General features: G+C 35.0%; 2 protein-coding genes across 2 annotated transcripts; one reads left to right on the forward strand and one right to left on the reverse strand.

Moving 5' to 3' along the window:
- Positions 1-980: 980 nt before the first annotated feature.
- On the forward strand, positions 981-4,240 carry LOC128180975 (demethylmenaquinone methyltransferase-like). The gene is made up of 4 exons (XM_052849191.1): positions 981-1,138; positions 1,886-2,007; positions 2,412-2,639; positions 2,752-4,240. The coding sequence occupies exons 2-4, from the start codon at positions 1,891-1,893 to the stop codon at positions 3,244-3,246; spliced, it is 840 nt and encodes a 279-aa protein (XP_052705151.1). The 5' UTR covers positions 981-1,138; positions 1,886-1,890; the 3' UTR covers positions 3,247-4,240.
- Positions 4,241-4,775: 535 nt separating this feature from the next.
- On the reverse strand, positions 4,776-19,155 carry LOC128180970 (protein FAM193A-like). Its single transcript, XM_052849186.1, has 19 exons — positions 18,850-19,155; positions 17,347-17,512; positions 17,179-17,216; positions 16,921-17,001; positions 16,685-16,800; positions 16,380-16,541; positions 14,069-14,279; positions 13,826-13,950; positions 13,189-13,336; positions 12,721-12,836; positions 12,236-12,331; positions 11,868-12,098; positions 11,105-11,576; positions 9,747-10,970; positions 9,535-9,606; positions 7,707-9,176; positions 6,961-7,027; positions 6,493-6,577; positions 4,776-5,897 (listed from the first exon to the last, which is right to left on the reverse strand). Exons 1-19 carry the CDS (start codon positions 19,009-19,011, stop codon positions 5,795-5,797), a joined length of 5,145 nt encoding a protein of 1,714 aa, XP_052705146.1. The 5' UTR covers positions 19,012-19,155; the 3' UTR covers positions 4,776-5,794.
- Positions 19,156-20,235: the final 1,080 nt, after the last annotated feature.

Here is a 20,235-nt window from a genome sequence, read left to right on the forward strand (position 1 = left end):
TTGCTTCGTTATTGTTTTGAATTTAGATTAAATAGTTGATATACATCAACGAATCAAAATATAAAACAATACCCATTTGAATAGTTATCCCAAATTCAAACTGAATAGATAATAATATTTTTTAAAGCGATTGCACCAGTTTGAATTACTATATAAACCCGCAAATCAGTTCTAAACTAGGCAGGCCATATCATTTCTTCAAAAAGGTGAATTTACTCAGTAAGGCAAAAAGTACTAAAATACTTGGAAAAATATTTGCTTACACCCTTATAAATATTCTTTTATAAAGTTCTTGATAACAAAAAGTCAACGAATATTAATTTAATCGGTCTAACAAATTCAATGTTGACAGTTGCTGATTGTATTTCGGACAACATATGACATTGGACTTTAATTCAGACCGAACTGGTGTCCTCGGCCCTTAGGAACATTTTTGTCTTCAGGCCTAACAAATCAAATGATGCACTCATACCCAGCCCTTAACTGTATAATATTGTTAAGCCAATTGTTTCAAACTCTTTTTGAACTTTTTTTCTTCTTTTTTTAATTGCAGTACGTCATGTATTATTGTTTCTTTTTTTTATTGGAAATAGATGTGTTCTGTGCCTTTACGTATATCCTCCATGATAAAACATTAGTGAAATTGTCATTTTTAAAGACATACGATTTCAATATTTTTCGAGGGGGAGGGGGGTTCTATCATATATTGTGCGCCATTTTTAAAAGACGTACATGTCAAAATAATTAAGCTATCAAATCTGGGAACTAATTTCTTAATATTCACATTTGGCATTGGAGGATCTGTGGGTCGGAACCTCCCCTTCCTCTGGAACATATGAATATTTTGTTTAACTTTAATGCTTTTATAAAGCGTTATTCCCCATCTTGGAACCCCCCTTTCGCTCCCCTTTCCATACCGATGGACCCGCCTTTGTCTAAAAACAATCAGGTCTGTACACTTTCAGGTAGATAGAATGTTCTATCGTTAAAATGATGTTCTGCGGGTTAACGATACTGTGTCTGTGACCTGAGCGTAGCGATTATTCTTTCTATATATAGCTTTCAGGTTATTATATCAGTCAACGCACTAACTGTCAGACGTGGCCAACAACAGAGAAGAACGGATAGCACTAACTGAGTGAGTTATCTTATATCCTTAATAGTAAAAAAAAAACCAAATAAATAAATATCAAGATCTGTCAATATATGGACATATCAATTAGAACACCCAACAAGAGTTGTCTTTCATACATTAATATTCAACGAAATCGTCAGTCGAGCAGCCTCCCTGCATTCAAGTGTTTCTATAAATCAGTTCGCCATGCAAGATAATTAAGTCGAGCATAATAATCGTGTCAACATGCAACATAACTATGTACCCAAGAAATTTGGGAAAATGGCCTAGATATATATAGCCCACATAGAGAATCAAAGTACTGAAAGTCCTGGAAAGTGGTGTAGCGAGTTCTTTCAAAGTTGTTTAAGTGATTAAAAACAATCTATTCAAGTTTTAAGAAATATAAAGGGGCGAATAGAAAGAATAATATTACCGTGAACTGGCTACGCTCAGGTCACACATCTGCTTTCATGTTGATTTAAAGTCTGTTAAAAATAATCCGCAAGTAAAAGGTGCATAAGTATACACAGCAAACCTTTTAAATTAGTATTTTTCATTGAATCTATCAAATATCCAATTTAATGGGTCAAACCAAGGGTATCATATCACATTTACATATGCATGCCGATCTGTTGGGCTTAAAATAAAAAAAAATTCTCATGATTAGATGAAAATTGTTAAAAAAAAATTTATTTAAAATCATATGCCATCAGAAATCAAGTGATCCTATGATTATCCACAAATAATCACTATTTTATATTTATCCAGGGAAAATGAGTAAGATAACAGATTATAACGATATCTCCCGGTCATACGACTCTGTCAGAGAACCTGCTGATGCCTGTATTCTGAAAAGTTTGATGGAATCCCTCACAGGAAAATGTGTCAAGGTAATAGAAACTTAATAATTAAAATTTGAATTTTTTTATCAGCACAAGTTCGAAAGGTATGAAAGCTTAATCCAGTTAACCACTGGCCACTAGCCTGATCAATCTTAAGACTGCCAAATGCAGCTCCACATCAGGTCTAATTATAAAATGTCTCTTGAATGCTAATATGACACTGTACACATAGATATATATATATATATATATATATATATATATATATATATAATGATTTTTTGGTTATTTTTTACTTCACTCAACAATATAACGATAGCCGTTACATAAGAAATAGCTGCTTCAAAGGCAAACAGTATCAATTGATAAATCAATATCACTTTTGCTTAATGAAATGGGCAAAAAATGATGCAGTGATTTTTGGTTTAAATTAGACTTCTATTATTTTTTAGGATATGGATATTATCGACATTGGTTGTGGAACAGGGAACTTCTCAGAATATTTTCTTCGATTTGAGCCAAGAAGCTTGGCCTTGATGGATGCCAGCGAGGGTATGCTCAGCAAAGCTAAGGAAAAACTACAATCTGTCCCTCCTTCCACCAATTTGTCATTCAAACATGCAGTTTTGCCAAACATGCCATATGAGGATAACTCTTTTGATGCTGCCATGATGAATTTGGTATAAAAACTATCTAATTTATTATCATTTTCATAGAAAATAAACTGTTGCACTTTTATAAACAGGTGTGTACAATGTATTTTTTTTTTAAATACATATGTATTCATTCCAGGTTTTGCATCACCTGGAACAAGACCCTGATGGGAAATCCTTTCCAAAAATAGTACAAACCTTTAAAGAAGTGTTACGAATTTTGAAACCAGGCGGGGTTTTAACCATTATCTCTGTAACACCAGAACAGCTGGAGGCAAACTGGTTTGCTCATCTCGTACCCAAGAACAAAGAGCGATGGCATAAACGGTTGTTGAGTCACGATCAACTAAAAAATTGTTTGTCAGAAGCTGGGCTGACTTTGAAGTCGGCATACAATACACTGACCGCCTCCTACCATCCAGATCATTCAAACCCAGAGGGTCCGTTAAGTGAAGCATGGAGGAGGAGCATATCTTTTTGGGGAACTTGCACAGAAGATGAAATAAAAGACATGGTTCAAAATGTCACTCGCATGAAAAATGAAGGAACTCTACAGGAATATGTAGACACCCATGAAAAACTTGGTATCTATGGAGCCTTGCATATTTCTGCTTCCAAAAAAGAAGTTCAGTAATGAAATACTGCATTATGCATATTTATACACATAAATTCCATTTAAGCATTTATTATCTTATGCTTTACAAATAGAACTGAAATGTATGCTGGGTACAAATTTTTTATATTCGGAAATTACTGCCCAAATTTTAATTTTTCCCCATTTATTCTCATTGAGGACAAAGGACTATGTGCGGTATGGTCAAATATCTGCCCCCAATTTCTAAATAGGATCGTATAAAAATCAAATCTTCATAAATCATTGTACACTGGATGCCTATCACTTGATTTTAGTCGTCATTGCTCATTCGCTGTTTATCTATGACGTCACCTAAATGACCAAATTCCTGCAAATTTGCAAACAAATGAAAGTATTCTCATTTTTGCTTTATATTTTGCATTTGGAAGTAGAGAGCGCAAGTCTGCTCAAGTACGATTTTATCATATATTTTTTTCCAGGTAGTTATACACATTATACTAAAAAATGGTACTTGAGCAAGCCTGTGCTTGATGTTTCCCAGTTGAAAAACCATAGGAAAATACCCATATTATGCTGCTAAACCTCAACTTATCAAATAAGGCAATCTTTACGACGTCATTTCTACATTATGACGTCACTGTGATGATAACCTTTTACACCCTTATTTTCAATATGATTTTTTGAAACTATTTTTTACCTTATTTTTAAAGCTCTTTATAAAACTTTGATTTTGGGGGCAAAAAATGCATAATACTGCAAATAGTCCTTTGAGATACATATAGGATCTCTCATAATTTGTGAAGTTGGATAAAAATCATATACCATCGCAAATCATGAGATTCTTTTTATCACATGTTATATCTTTTCTTAAATCTCAATTGTTTCTATAAAATTATTATTGTTAGCCGCACATTTACTACAAGACGTCAACAACTTTACGCACAGAAAAACGTTCCTATAAGATAAATAAACATTTCATTTTTGATTATATATATTTTTATAAATTTTTAATAAAAAATGAAACAGCATTAAATGCTTCTTATTTATAACTCTACTTTTTTTCAACTGAATTGTTTTGTTACTTTTTCATTCTACGTCAATCATCCGCCTGAAGCTACGTAATGTTTATAATGACATCACGTGGCGCAAGAATATCAAAAATTTATCCCATGAGTGATATCCACCGCATATTGAAATAAACATGTGATAAAATGAAGCACAAAAAATTTGATACGGACCAATTCAAAATAATTCGCAATAGGTATGTATTAATTACCAATAAATTAATCAAAGCTTCTTTCTTCATTTATAGAAATAAATCATTTTGGAACCCTTGGTTTATTGTTTGTAAATATGCAGTCATGTCCTTTAAATTAATGCAATATCACTAGACAGAATTAACGATATTCATTTCTGTATATGAAGACTGTTTGAAACACACCAAGAATATCTGAGTATTTTGCAATATTTAAAATGCTTACCACCGTGTCTTAAATAGACATTCAAATTCTATCACTTCTGGCAGATAGCTGCCTATTTTACAAGGGTCAATATCAAAAAAGTCAAGATTTAAAGTGTCCATTTCATTTATTGGATGTACATGGCAACTTAACTTCAAAAGATTAGGCCAACATGCAACAAAGCCCAAAATGTCCTCAGCCCTTAGTGAATTTTCTGTTAGACTGAGCCAGTCTTCCTGGATTCCAGTACAGTATAGCAGGGAGTATATATTATTAACTCTTGTATCTACATGTCAACTCAAACAACGTCTTTCATGCACAAAAACAAATCTATCACACTCGCACACCATTAATATACATACAGCAGTATAGATCAACGTCTGACACCAAAGATCTGCCTCTAAATGCCTCGTAAATTAATTCCATCAAATCAAATACTGATGCACAATGCAAAGTATACATATTCATAAATTGATTCAATTTACAATTTCACATTAACAATGCATTGTTAAAAAACAGTTGACAGAAAAAAGTGATTGACATTTACAGAGCAGCAGGTACTTTGCATAGTCTGGTATTAACAGTAGCCAATAAAACGGAGAAATAAATAAAAACAATGCCTTCAACAGAAAGGAAAACATTCAACAATCACTAAAAGCCATACAGGCTGACATGGAAGTATATTTCAGAAGAAATATGACATTGCATTTAACAAGTGCAAATAAAATGTGAAGATCACCTTAAGATATAAAATTTGATAGAGGGGCATAGTTTGCCTCTTCTGGATAATCTGACATTCCAATGCAGTTCATTCTGTTCATTCTATTTGTACATGTAGAGAATTGTTTTTAAATCTTGTGTCATTAAAACAATGTCTGATCAAATTTAACCCTTGCCAACAGTATTACTTGAATTTATTCTAAAAAAACTTTATAGTGTCAAGCAATACCATTGCAAGTAGCTCCATTTTAACCAATAATGTTCTTATCAGTTTTAAAAGTTCTAACAGTCAATTACCGTACTTAGTACAATTTCAATATAAACCTGTTAAGAAATTTGATCCATATTTCATTTACAACAAATGATCTACACATTTAATCGGCCAGACATGATGCATATTCTGGTGTTTAGCTGCATCCCAATCCAGACTTCTTCTTTGCAAAGATATCCTTCAGATTCATGTTCACCTGCAACTTTTCTCTCTTCACTGGTGTGTTGTTCAAACAGAATCTGAAACAAGGGAGAAAAGAATTGTATTGAGACACTCATCAAGTATACAGGACAGAGAATCTATAAGTGTTTAGATAATAAGTGCAAGTCATTTTATAAAATCTTTGTATAAACATAGCTCAAGAATAAGAATTTTTTATTCATGTATAGTAAAAAGGCTCAGTCCAAACTATGGATACTGTAGATTCCTAATTTTCCACGAGTAATTAATTCCATGATCCAAACAGTTGTGCATAAAGTCGCGAGTATATAAATTTGCGAATTCTGATATTTTATCAATGTTCATTAAGTTTACATTGATCTGATAAATAAAAGTGACATTTTAAAACCAGCAAGATGTGCTTCTGGCAATTTTACCCAGATATTAATTTCTTGCGTTTAATTAGGAATCTACAGTAAAAATATATCCTATCAACTAACAGGATAACACAATTATCCCCAAGCAGTGTTGATTTGGTTGGAAACTATTCTTGATTCTGGTATATAATGAGCATGTGTATATACATATACTTTTAAAATAAATAAAATTGGTTGGTCTTGTCATTTGATACCCTGTGTGTATGTACATGTATAAATAAACAAGTCTTTTATTTACCTTTTGAATTCCTCCAGCTCTTTTTCTACTTCATCCATCTCTCCATTATCTATCTCCCCATCAGCCTTGGGCATAAATATTTCATCTGAAATGTGTAAATTTGACATAACATAGTACACTGTGCTTGGTAAACATTACATTATTTATAAACAGTCAATTTTGAATAGGTATAGCTATAAATGTTAAAATTTATCTTGAATTTCTATGTAAAAACATTAAATATGCATCTAAATTACAAATTATTTTCAATGTAGTGTAAAAAGGGGAAACTTCTCAACAAAATGTAAATCATGGTGTACATGTTTAACGGTATGACAAAAAGAAGTATGGCTAAGTTATATTCAGGTTCCTTTCAACCAGTCTTGTTTGATTTTAATTTTTAATGTTAATGGGATAAACATACATGTACCGGTATGTCCCTTAGGATATCCATTAGTTATGAGGGTTCAATACATATAACTTCCTTACCAATGACACTCAAGTCTTCACTATTCCTGTTCTTCTTGTTCTTTTTCTTGTTTTTTCCACTTTTACCCTGAAGGAAAGTCAAAAGGATCTCATAACTAAGACAGGCAGATATAGTCCATGATAATAGATTCAAGATGTCTCCACAATACTGATTAAACATAATGAATCAACTGAATAAAAGACTGATGGACAAAGAGCAGTATTTAAACTCCAACAGACTATACCCATGGCCTTACAACACATAATTCTATTCATCTTGATTTAAGTTAGTTGCTCATTACATTTTTATATAGTTTTTCAAATCAGTAGAAAATAACTTGATTATGAAAAATAGCAGGCTGCAAAGATAGGATGATGCATAAGAAATTATATCAAACAGGTGAAAAATATCCTTTTTTTGGGGGGGGGGGATATGATTTTCTACATTGTAATCATTGTATCCAGCGTCAGGCAGATTTGAAATTGGATTCTGCATCTCACAAGCCTCATATTTTAACCACAGAGCAAAGATGTTGATGATATTCAATCAAATTGATCAATACAATTTCACAAAACATTTAAATCAACATCTTGTGATGTTGTGTCATAAAAAGTAAAATTCTTGATGTAATGTGTTAACTTAACAGTGTTGTACCAAGAATGCTACTTTCACTATAGTTTTTATAAATACATGTATAAATATCAAAAGTTTTAAGTCAATTAATACTGTACTTTTTATAAGAGTGACAAACCACACATCTATTTACCTGGTCTGGTGGGGAGTCCTCCAGCTTGACGGCATTGTTCTTCTTGCTGTCCGGCTGTGATTTGGGTAGGAGTGACGTTGGGGGCTGGGAGGAGAAGACTGGTGGAGGCGGGGGCTGTCTGAACATCAAACCATTCATTCCATGGGGAAAGCCGGTCTTCCCATTCTGTACCACACACGGCCTTATAATGTGGTTCTGTTGTGTACTGGCTGGAACATGGTGGGAAGAGCCTGCTGGCACCCCATTTTGTCTTGGAACATGCTTCTGGGGTAAGGGCTGTTGTTGCTGCTGCTTGGCAATGAGTTGAGCCGCTAGCGTCTGCTGTTTGCTGATCTCCTCCGGTGTCAGTTTGGAGAGTTTTGAAATTTTTGAGAAAGGTGGATGCAAGTCTGGTGGATGCTGCATCATTTTGACCCCTTCTGAGATCTGATGATGACGAGCTGAGGGCACTGGCTGTCTGTTTGGTTGTGGCGACTGAGGGACACTCTGCTTTTGAGACTGGGTTGTCTGCTTACTGACAGATACTGATTTGGGCAATTCCTCATGACAGTGTTGATTTTGTTGTTTTTGTGCTTTTACATGTTGCTGGACTGGCTGGGCTATTGTTGTTCTTACTGCTGACTTCGCTGGCTGAGTGGCAACAGAGACAAGTTGTGAAATGTTACCATGATTGACAACAGACTTCTTCATTTTTTTCGCATTCTGCTCCAATACTTCCTCTATCACAGTCTTAGATTTATGGTTAGCATTTTTATCATTGCCATTCATAACTGGAATCCTTTTATTGTCGGCTTGTTTTCTGACATTATCAGGCAGACTAGACTTGTCATTCTTCTCCTTGGTAGATTTTGGAGTATTTGATACAGGGACAGAGGCAGTTTTCTCAGTATTCCTAGGAGAGATGGCATTATTTGAAGTGTCTTTAACCTTGCCTACTGGTTGGGAAGTATTGGAAGCTGATTTCTTGGCACTGGATTTACTCTTTTCTCTTTGAGCTAAGTCGATGTCATCTTCTTTACCAGCTGGTGGTTCCCTAACAAGTTTCAGATCAGAGTCTACACTGCTGGTACCATCTGATCCCTTCTTTTTCTTCTTCTTCTTTTTCTTCTGGGTTGCCTTCTCTCTCTCCTCTAACTCAATCATAGCAAGTCTTTGTCTCTCTTTCTCTGCTTCCTCTTGCTCCTTTTTGATTCTTTCGGCTTCCATCCTAGCTTTTTCCTCAGCTTTACGTTGCTTTTGTCTTGCCCTTTTCAGAGCCTTGGAAGATTTTTCTGGGGCTTGATCCTTATTTTCAGTACCATTGATGAAATTGAGCAGTTCATCTAGCCCCTTTCCAGCCACTGGGTCTTCCTTTGGACATTCTTGCACTTGAACAACCTTGACTGGGCGAGCAGGTGAATTATTGTTGTGGTTGGAATTTGCCATTATACAATTCTGATAGTGAGGGTCTTGCTTTTTTTCACTTTGTTGCTACAAAGAAAAGTTCATCTGTCAGTCACCACCAATACCACATATTACTGTGGAATCATTTAAATTCGAGGGGGCCAATTTTCGTGGATTGTGACTTTTTTGCTCATTCGTGGGGATGTAATTTCGTGGATGCTTCGGTTACTGTTTCAGCAACAAAGATAACTCTTTCTAAAATTGTTTTCGTTTAGGATTTAAATTCGTTGGGGAGGGCTACTCACGAATACCACGAAAATTGAGCCACCCCGAATTCTAATGATTTCACAGTATCAAACAAAAATTAAAATACAAAGGCAGTCAAAGTTTGATGAATACTTTTCCATTTTCAATTAAAATTTTGTTTTGCTTCTAATAAACTCACCTTTCTCTTTAATCTTAACCGAAGTCTATTCCTCATCTCCTCATAATTCTTACTTGTTGGTGCTACAGGAGGCTGTCATAAAAAATAGCAGATTTTACAAATTGTTGTAGCAAAATAGAACCAGAAAGTTTTAATTTTCTAACATAGAAGAATGATTCAACATCCTTACCATAGATTTTCATGTTTTGAAAATTTAAGTTTGGTATACTTACATTTCCATGACCAAAGAATTCACAATAACAGCAATCACAGTATTTGCCCTCCTTTTGGTTGGATGTGGATGTAGAGGAACTCTGCTCTGAGCAGCTGTCGTCTACACTATCACAGTTGTCATCGCCACAGTGATTGTTACAGTTTGGTTCCATACACACCGTCGATGTCCCAACACTGACATTGTTGACAGTTGTTGGCATGGACACGCCATTCGGACAGTGGTTGTGGTCCGGCGTCGGCTGATGCACATGGTTGGAAGCATTCCTGTTACCGTGGTTACAAGAATGGGTATTACTGTTGGCATTCAGACTGTTGGCAAACTGGCGAATCATCTGCATGCCCTCTTTGGCATTCTCTCGGATATTCCTAGCTGCTGAGAACAACTCCTGAGTAACCTTCACTGTGTTCGGATTGTTATTATTGTGCGACTGGCAGTTGGCATTGTTCTTTCCCAGTAGGGTTGAGTTATGCCTTTTACAGTGTTGAGAATGCTGTTTGTGGTCTGCTACTGAAGGCACACCATTTGTGGGAACCCCTGCCTGTTTCTGTGAGATGTTGCCTCCCAATGTGACTGGCCTTGTGCAAGGTGGGGTCATACTACTTGCAGGTAAGTCATTGTGACTAACCATTAGAGTGCTATGGTCATGGCTGACGTTTGAGATATTTGCCACTGCCTGGGGTGTAGAGAGTGACACATGGTGACTTACTGAAGATTTGAAAGCACTAGTTGGTATGGTAGTGGTGGACACTGTCTCCATTCCCATTTGAGTTGCCACTGAAAACGGTTCATTCAGAAAGTTTGCAGTTGAAAAATTAGTTGTAAGAGGAGGAGGAGGAAGGAGGTCTGTGCTGATACCGCTGTACTTGGGAAAAGGAATGCGAGCATCGTATGTGTTATCCCACTCTCCATAAGCATGATACATATGCTCGTGGATTCCCTCTGGGGAATCAAAGTCAAGCTTGGGCAGAACTTTCCCTGATGTCTGCAGTAAAGACTTTGGCTGACGAAGTGGCATATGGAGGTCATACAACTGAGTAGGCAGAAGAGGAGAATGATTGGGCAGTCCATGGAGGCTGGGAGACCCATGGATGTGGGGATACAAATGGAGCTCAGCGGGGCGAGAACTTTCTGCAGCAATGGACTGAGGTAATGAAGTTGATACAGTGTTTCCTTGCTCCCGAAGACACGCATAACACTTACAAGAATTCTCCTCTTGTTTTGTCTGAAATAATGGAAGAAGAAAATAGTAAAGAAATGAAATCAAAACATAAAAATTCAAAACAATACAGGTTTGCATAAATCTAAGATTAGCATCTGGATAATTACAAATGAAAACAAAATCAAGATTTTTTTTACCTTTTGTTCATTCTGGGCCTGCCTTTTACAGTGAAAACAATCACATTTCTCTGAGCTAATGAGATCATCAAGTGCTTCATCATCGTCATCTTCATCTTCTTCCTCCTCTTCTTCATCATCATCTTCCAGACGCATTGAGGGAGAGATTCTCTCCTGAATGCCCTTCAAAGATTTTTCCTGGGAATTTTCCCGTGATCCTTGGACATCATCCTCTTCATCATATTCAATGTCATAGTTATCAAGTTCATCATCATCATCTTCCTCCTCTTCATCATCACAAATGTCCATATCTGCCATCTGTTCTGCTATCTTGTCTTCATCATCATCTTCCTCCTCCTCCTCCTCTTCATCATCCTCTTCTTCATCTTCCTCATCATCGTATATATTCGTATTCCCATCACTAAACCCTCCATTATGTCCATTTTCACCATCGTTAGACTTGTTATTCTCATTGTCCACCACAATCTCCCGACTATCAACCAAGAAAATAAAAATTGTTTAAGAACATTTGTTCTCCAGTGTGTACAAAATTTTATACAAGTGTCCTTGTCAAATTTTTAAAAGACAACTGCCAAATCCATATATTAATAATTTTTAGATCATATATCTCAAAATATGGAATCATTTTGTGTTAAACTTAAAGAACAAGGGAGTGTAATTCAAACATCTTTTATTGATAGCTCAAAAGGAATGAGCAACAGAAAGACAATATAAACCCTCTAATGCAGTATGCCTCATTACAACAAAGAAAATCAACACTTACATAATTGCCGATTCATCAAAAGGCAGAGTGAGTCTCTCGTGGATGAGGGGACTAGATGAGCCACTGCTGGATGTTGTACTGGACATGGACGGAGGGCTTACATCTATTCGATAACGATTGGGGTCGTGGAGGAAGGTGGGGTGTCCCCCTGGATTACTGGCCTCCAATGCCTCTGGATTTATGATCCCACATGTGATCATGTGCGTTATTGTGCATTCATCACAAGGACACCTAAAATTATAGTGTAAACAATCAGTATCTACTTAAAACACATCCAAAAAAATAAATGTGCAACAAAATTCTTAAGATTTTGAAAGGAATTTTTGGTCTAATTTCTATAAGAACTGAGACCAATAAAGGAGACATACCTTTTCCTGTTACAACGTGGACAGTGGCATTCTTCAGCATTGGGCTTGGCACCTTGTAGCATCATCCTCATTGTCTCAGTAAATTGAGCTTCAAAGCTACAGGTAAAAAGAATAAAAATAATCAGCTCAAAATCTTCTAACTACAAAATTCAGCATCTATTTAAAGAATTGTCCTACTCTTCCATCTTCGTTCAGAATGCTCTTGTTGAGAACTGAATGAACTCAAATAAAAATCAGTTATCTTTCAAGGAAGCATATGTGCATATAAATACCAGAAAATCAAACAAAATAATCTGATGCCAATTTTTACAGCAATACAAAATTTTCAAGTAAAAAATTATGCATAAAATACTGTCAGAAGAGGAAAAGTTTCAAGTGTAATTAAAGCTTTTCCTTATGTCATTTTTCGCTTGGTTCTGTTTCATTGTGTTAAGTGTTTTGTTTTGGTTATTTCATAAAAAGCAAATAATACACTTTAACCTTACCTATGAGTCACCGGTGAGGCAGTGCTTTTAGCCACCTGTTCCTCCAAGATCTTTCTTTGTGCCTTGAAAAACTCCCAGTCTTCTTTGAGCATTTTCTGTTTTAACTTTAGTGTTGCCTACAAATATGGAAAGTTATCAAAAAAATGTACACCAATTTCCACTTTGGTTGATATATGTACATCAAACACCAACATAAAAATACTTGTATATGCATTTCATTTCATGTAGTCAACAAATTACTGCTTTAAGTAGATTTAAGCAACTGAGACAACGGCTGTGAACCAACTTGGTTCAAAATATCAAGAAAATGATTATATACATGTATAAGAGGCACTTGGTCAGAAATCCAAACTTAAACAATATCAATAAAGAAAAAAAATAAAAAGAGGGTATACTCAGTTGTTTCTCTACTCTCCCCATCTCTCTCTCTCTCTCTCTCTCTCTCTCTGTTTTTCAGTATGAACTGACCTGTTCTTCATTATACTGCTCAATCAGCTGATGGCTGTCCCTCCACACCACAGAAATCACAGACATTTCATCGTCAAACTTCAGATAACGATGTAAAAGGTTGGGATATGTATCCTCATGATACGATTCCTTGGAAGCAGCACCAAGTCTGGTAATGAAAGAATATCTCATATCTTTAATAGTTAGTGTTACATAATTTGTGATCTAAATAACAAATATACCGAATAAAGTAAGAGTGTGATAAATGAAATCCCAAATCCAGACATTGGAAAGTTTTGCATGAAGCAATGATGTATAAGAATTATTGATTTCTTCATTGATGGGACACCAGTTCATCACAGGCCAACTCCCAGCATAAGCTAATACACATTTTAGCTGAGTGGTATGGGATAACGCAGATAGTAAGTGACCACAGCGATATCTTAACCAGACAAACTGATTCTTCATTCATACACTGTAAATACTCATGAAGAAGACTTTTACAACTTATTTTCTCAATGCTGCCTTTTATTTTCCAAATTGTAACCTTGGTGTAATAATGATGCAAATATTCAGCATGAGGTTTTCTTTTTTTTCTTAATTTTCATTGCAAATACTAAACTCATACATCATTTCTCAACTTATGTCCAATTCTCACCTTAGCTGTGAAATAATAAGATGAAGACTGCTCTGAATGGAAGGCTCTGTGTAAGCTATGGATTGAAACAGGTGCTTGTTGTGCAGTTCCCAAGTCACATTAAATTTGGACAGGTGATCTGTTTTCTGAAAGAGACAATGCAGATCCCACTTAATAAAATACATAAAGTGATACTGCATTTCACAAATTACACTGAGTTAAGTGAGCATGTTCTTCTCGAAAGTAACCAACAAGAATGCTTACTAATTTTTCTAAAATTTTGCCCATTTTCCTTGAAACCACACAAAGATGCTCGTATTCATCTAGCAAAAGTTGGATGAAAGACTTGGCCTCAGGTGGGGATTTATAACCCGAATTGAGTTGCTTCAGCAGTTTTACTTTCATTTCTATCACAAATTCTCTGACTTGGGACTCCAATCGAAGGAAGAGTTGATGGGGATCCCTTGTACACAATCTTAAATAAAATAACAACATTTCATTTTTTGGTGTTTTTTCTGTAATACACAAATCATTCTATTCTTTCCAACACAATTCCCTTTTTTCATATTTAAGGTCTTCCGTTTTCCAACGGAAGACCTTATTGTTTTCGTTCGGTTTCTTTTTCCCTATTATTATTATTTTTTTTCTTACAAAATTTGTGCAGGCGATTTCTCGAAAATGGCTCAGCCGATTTTCGTGAAACTTTCAGATCTAATAGATATTAATCCGAACTTAATATACATTTTTTTATTTTGATGACGTCATTTCCGTTCTTGAGAAAATGACGTTTTAACGATTTTCAGAGGGTCGGCTTGTCCAGGGATCTCCTCCTAAACGGTAAAAGATATTGAGTTCAAACTTTCAGGGATTGTAGACAAGAGATTGTAGATGTGCTATTTGGCGTTCATATTTGTCATGCTCAAAAGGCGTTTAAGCTCGCCTGGTCCCGAAAATTGAGACTAAAAAAACGTCGTAATTTTTAATGGTTTTCTTAGTTTGTCTCTTTTCTGTAAAATATTTTGTTAACACTTGTAATGCAAAAAAGATCTATATTTACAAGACCTTTCATTTGATATCAAGAAAAAAGGGGCTGGCTCCTCAAATTAAGGAATCAAAGGGCTCTAAAGTCTTTCATCTGTAGTCCTTTACTGAGGGATATTTTGTGAACAGTTATAGAAGCAAATATGTTTATCTTACAGTTATGTATCCAATAAATGTAATGATTTTATCATGTGTTACGTCATTAGGGGTTTTTAGGCGCCAAAAGTCCAGAATTTTGATCACCCATATCTCAGAAAGGAAAAATATTTTGAAATAAAGTTTAGAAGTAAAGATGCTCAAAATGATGCACTAAATAATATGCAATTTTAAAAATTTCGTTAAATGGCCCCTATAAGGAGTTATGGGATCGGCCCCTAAAACGTTCTTTCCTATATATCTCAAGAACGGTAACAAATTTCTAAACACTTGTAGAACAAAATGTGTTAAGATTTAAATGACCTTTTATTTGATATCAAGAAAAAGGGGCTGGCCCCTCAAATTAAGGGACCAAAGGGCTCTAAAGTCGTTCATCTGTAGCCCTTTACTGAGGGATATTTTGTGAACGGTTATAGAAGCAAATATGTTTATCTTACAGTTATTTATCCAAGTAATGTAATGATTTTATCGTGTGTTACGTAATTAGGGGTTTTTAGGGGCCAAAAGTCCAGAATTTTGATCACCCATATCTCAGAAAGGAAAAATATTTTGATATAAAGTATAGAAGTAAAGATGCTCAAAATGATGTACTAAATAATATGCAATTTTCAAAATTTCGTTAAATGGCCTCTATAAGGAGTTATGGGATCGGCCCCTAAAACGTTCTTTCCTATATATCTCAAGAACGGTAACAAATCTCTTAACACTTGTTAAACAAAATGTGTTGAAATTTAAATGACCTTTTATTTGATATTAAGAAAAAGGGGCTGGTCCCTCAAATTAGGGGACCAAAGGGCTCTAAAGTCTTTCATCTATAGCTCTTTACTAAGGGATATTTTGTAAAAGGCTATAGAAGCAAATATGTTTATCTTACAATTATGTATCCAAGCAATGTAATGTCATGTGTTATGTAATGAGGGTTTTTTTAAGGGGTCAAGAGTCCAAAACTATGACCACCTATATCTCAAACAGAAAAGATATTTTTAAATGCAGTATAGAAGAAAAGATGCTAAAAATGATGTACTTAACAACATGCAATCTTCAAAATTTGGTTTAGCGGCTCCAATAAGGAGATAAGGGACCGGCCCCTAAAACTTTTTCTTCTAAGATATCTCAAGAACAGTGACGAATTCTAAACACTTGTTGAACAAAGCTCTTACACCTGTAACAAAATAGTATCTGGCCCCCTAGAATGAAGACCCTGTTTTTTTTATTCTAAATCATGTTTAGCTGTTAAATAGCAAAATCAAGATAGAACAAATTCTAAAATCAGACGGAAGACCTCCTCGTTGCTCGCAACGAGATCGTGTCTAGTTTCTATTATTATCTTTCGCTACAAGAATTTTACGTAAACAAATTTGGGAATAAAATTATTTACCTGTGAACTGAGTCTTGGGCTGACTCATCATCAGGTACATTGGTATCTTCCTCATACAAATCCCCTTCCCGCCTTCCATACAACATCCGTACAAGTTTCCGTAACTCTGTCCAACAGTTTTGAAGTTCCTGAGTTTCTCTGTCATGTTCTGTCTCAATTTGTCTAAGTAAAAGAATATCAAGATTTTTACAGTCAATATAAAAAAAAATATGTGGATGTATGTGCAAAGTTCTCATGATGACAATAAACCTTGATGTTAAAGATAACAGACTGTGTCATTGTGAGACAATATGAGGAACTAGTACCGTCTTTCTGTGCACGCCTCACAGTTACACACTGTGCCATTGGGTGTGGATGGCTCGGAATCTAACCCAGGATCCAAGAATGGCAAAGGAGATGGCTCTGGTTGCAAGTCCGCATCCTGCAAAAAGGAATAAATTATTAATTTAACACAAAGAATTAGTATCAACGTAAAATTGCAAAAAGCACATTTTGCAGATTTTAAAATCTGATGCACAGTGTGCATGAAAACAGTAAGTACCATAAAGGATGTGACATCTACTTTTCTGTCCATGCCTTGCTCGGTGGCCTTCCTGCATTCCAGACAAACCCACAAAGGTAACTGTTGGCAAATTTATATATGTTTAATGAGTATGTTTGGCTATTTCATGTTACTTCATACACAACTTGTACCTCGTGTATTATTTACAGTTTTTCCGAGATTTAATGAATTAAAAACTGAATTGAAAACTATCAAAAATAAAAATTCATTATAACAAATTTATTACTGTAAGTGTACCTGAGACAAAGCATTTTCCATGCTCTTTTGTGAGTTTCCTAAAACAGAAAAATAACAATAGAATATAAGTTTTATTTTGGTAACCGCTCAGGGTAAAAAAAAATAGTAAAATATTCACCTTTAAAAAACGATCAAATTCAACGTAATTCTAAAATTGGCTTTATTTACCTAAATCTCCCACAGAAAGTAAATCAGGTGCTTCATTTCTCTCACAGCCACAAAGGAGGCACCTTTCCTTATCTAGGTATGGGTTAGGTCCCCTGGAGAGTGGCAGTAGTTGAGGAAGATCACAGTCATCCTTAGCATCCATTAGCTTCTCTAATTTCTGCATGGTCTGCAATTAACAAATTTCAATTGACTGTCTGCATCTTGAAATGCATTCCATGGGTACAGTGAGTTTTACTTATCTTATTTATAGGTATATATTGTGAAAATTTACAATGATTGCTTACTTTCTTATAATTGCAAATCAGATGACAGAAAAATGTAGACTGAATATTCATGTTATGAAAACAATACATGCTGTCCTGTATAAAGACAAGCAAGAGTGCATGATAAAAAATAGACCAATATATCATAAATCAATCTCCTTAAATACGGAATACTGTGTAAACATATACAATGTTCTTGGAATCACAAATCTACCAGTATATGCTCTAATTCACAAAATGATCTGTGTTATGGTAAGTGCATCACCAGGATTCAGTTATCTTTACATCCTGTATGCATGTAGTCATTTTGACATGCACATAGTTATCTACAAAGTTAATGTGGGTCAATATCTTTGTAGGTTAATGATCAGCTGGTCATTTATTGAGATAAATCATAAAATCCATTAAAATTCCAATAATAACTTTTAAAAGTACTGTCCTGAAATAAGGCAACAAATATTTCGAAACTCAATATGTGTATCAAGGCTTGAAATGTCATTTTGAGAGCTAAATATGACTTTATTTAAATTTCTTTGACATTCCAACACTTTATAAATCCTAAACCTCCTCCTACTTTTTTTCATAAATATCATATTTTATCTTCATTCACATGGACATGAAATACATCACTAGAAGAGGGGATAGGTCAAGGTCTTAAAATGCATAACCAACTGAAAATAACTGTGCAATAAGAAATTAAACTGCAACTTCTAAAGACTCAATTTTGGAATACACTCTTTGCTTGCACTCGCAGTGCTACCTCAAAGACAGGTCACATGTAGCAACACTTACTCTGGTAATAGAAACTGGCTTGCTGCCAATTCTAAAAAACTTTCCACGGCACAGTGAACAAAATACAATCATTGAAGGAGAAATTAACTCATTGGGCTCAAGTCATTAATTTACATTTAAGAATGATATTTTCATGGCTATCAATTGAGATATAATGGTCAGTCTTGCATTGCCATATATGGCAAGCACAAACATGCCTGCATTGCAGATAATTGAGTACCACATATAACATAGATTATCGAAATTATAGCTAAATATCGTTGCAAAAAAATTTACTTAGTTAGGTCAACTATGAAAATAAACACATATACTGTGCAATTGCAGAGAAAAAAACCGAGACATACAAACGATGGACATTTTCTTATAAGAATTAACCTATAAATAAATGTACACAATTTACGCTTTCGGGACCGAAGATACACAAAGTTCAAGATTGTAAAATAACTACCTCGGAATCAAGGCTTGGCGATAATATCTCCGTCGGCGCTGGGTTTGACAAATCAAAGCCTAGTGACCCAGGAAAACTTTGACATGTCTGGTTTGAAGTCTTGACAACAGAACTTCCCTTGTGCCTCCTTCGCTTTGCTTTACGCTCTTCTAGACCGCTCATCTTAATTATTCAGCTTTCTTTGTTACCTTCAATTATTCTTACTCATTTACTTGGAGAAATTTTAAAGTTTTCTGTGTTTAAAGTCTCGAATCGTATCTGGGTGTTCATTTCTCTAAACCAACATGGCGATATGGGGGTAACATTCCCAGCATTCTATTCGTTGCTTCCGAAATCAAGGAAGGGGCGTAACTCTAGACAGAGTTGAAATGTTTTCATTTTTATTTGTATTACTATATAAAACCAGGGACGTATATATACGTCCTTGAATAAAGTTGTATAAATTCAAAAGTTCACGAAACACAAAATAATTTTTTTTAGTTGATTACTAGTTATTTGAAATGAAACCCTATGGTTTCGCCCCCAAAGATTTTCGGCACAAGTTTCCAAGAGAATATTATATGCGGTAGATATTTTGTTATCTGTCCTATAAAAAAAATAGTTTTTTCCCCTTTTCTTAATTAGCAAAGTACTATAACATTTTGTTGTTAAAATTATTGGTTCTGATTATTTATTTCATTGACTTAATTGATGTGAATAAACTATCAATTTATTAATTTTATAAAAATTGTATTTATCAATCGACATCTTTTTGGATAAAAACTGATTTTTTTTAAAATATGGTGCACTATATGCAGTGCAAACATATATGAAAAGCTGGAAATAATTTTCCACAATTCTAATTAACTGAATATTTTAAGGCAAACAAGTTAATCCCAGGTAGACAGTTTGTAATATAAGTTGACAATCTGATTCACACCCCCCCCCCCAATCAAAATTATCGCTCAGATTCGGTTGAAAAGAAGTGAACCCTCCATTGCTGCAAAATGTAGCCCATCTCCTTTTCTTTTCTTTCTTTTTTAGCTTACCTGAGCCAAAGGCTCGATCACATGAGTTTTTCTGATCAAGATTTGTCTGTTGTCTGTCGTTGTTGGCAACGTCATAAACTTTTCATCTTCTTTCCCAGAACCACTGAGCCGATTTCAAACAAACTTGACACAAGGCATCACAGGAAGAAGAGGGGATTCAAGTTTGTTCAAATGAAGTGCCACACACTATTTTAAGGGGAGATAATTTAGAATTATTAAAAATATGTTGGTGTTTTTTCAAAAATCTTCTTCTCAAAGACTATTAGACCAGAAAAGCTCAAATTTGTATAGAAGCATCCTCAGTGAGTGTAGATTTAAGTTTTTCAAATCATGGTCCCTGTGGGTTGGGTGAGGCCTC

Source organism: Crassostrea angulata, chromosome 4 (genome assembly GCF_025612915.1).
Source record: "Crassostrea angulata isolate pt1a10 chromosome 4, ASM2561291v2, whole genome shotgun sequence".
NCBI lineage: Eukaryota > Metazoa > Mollusca > Bivalvia > Ostreida > Ostreidae > Magallana > Magallana angulata.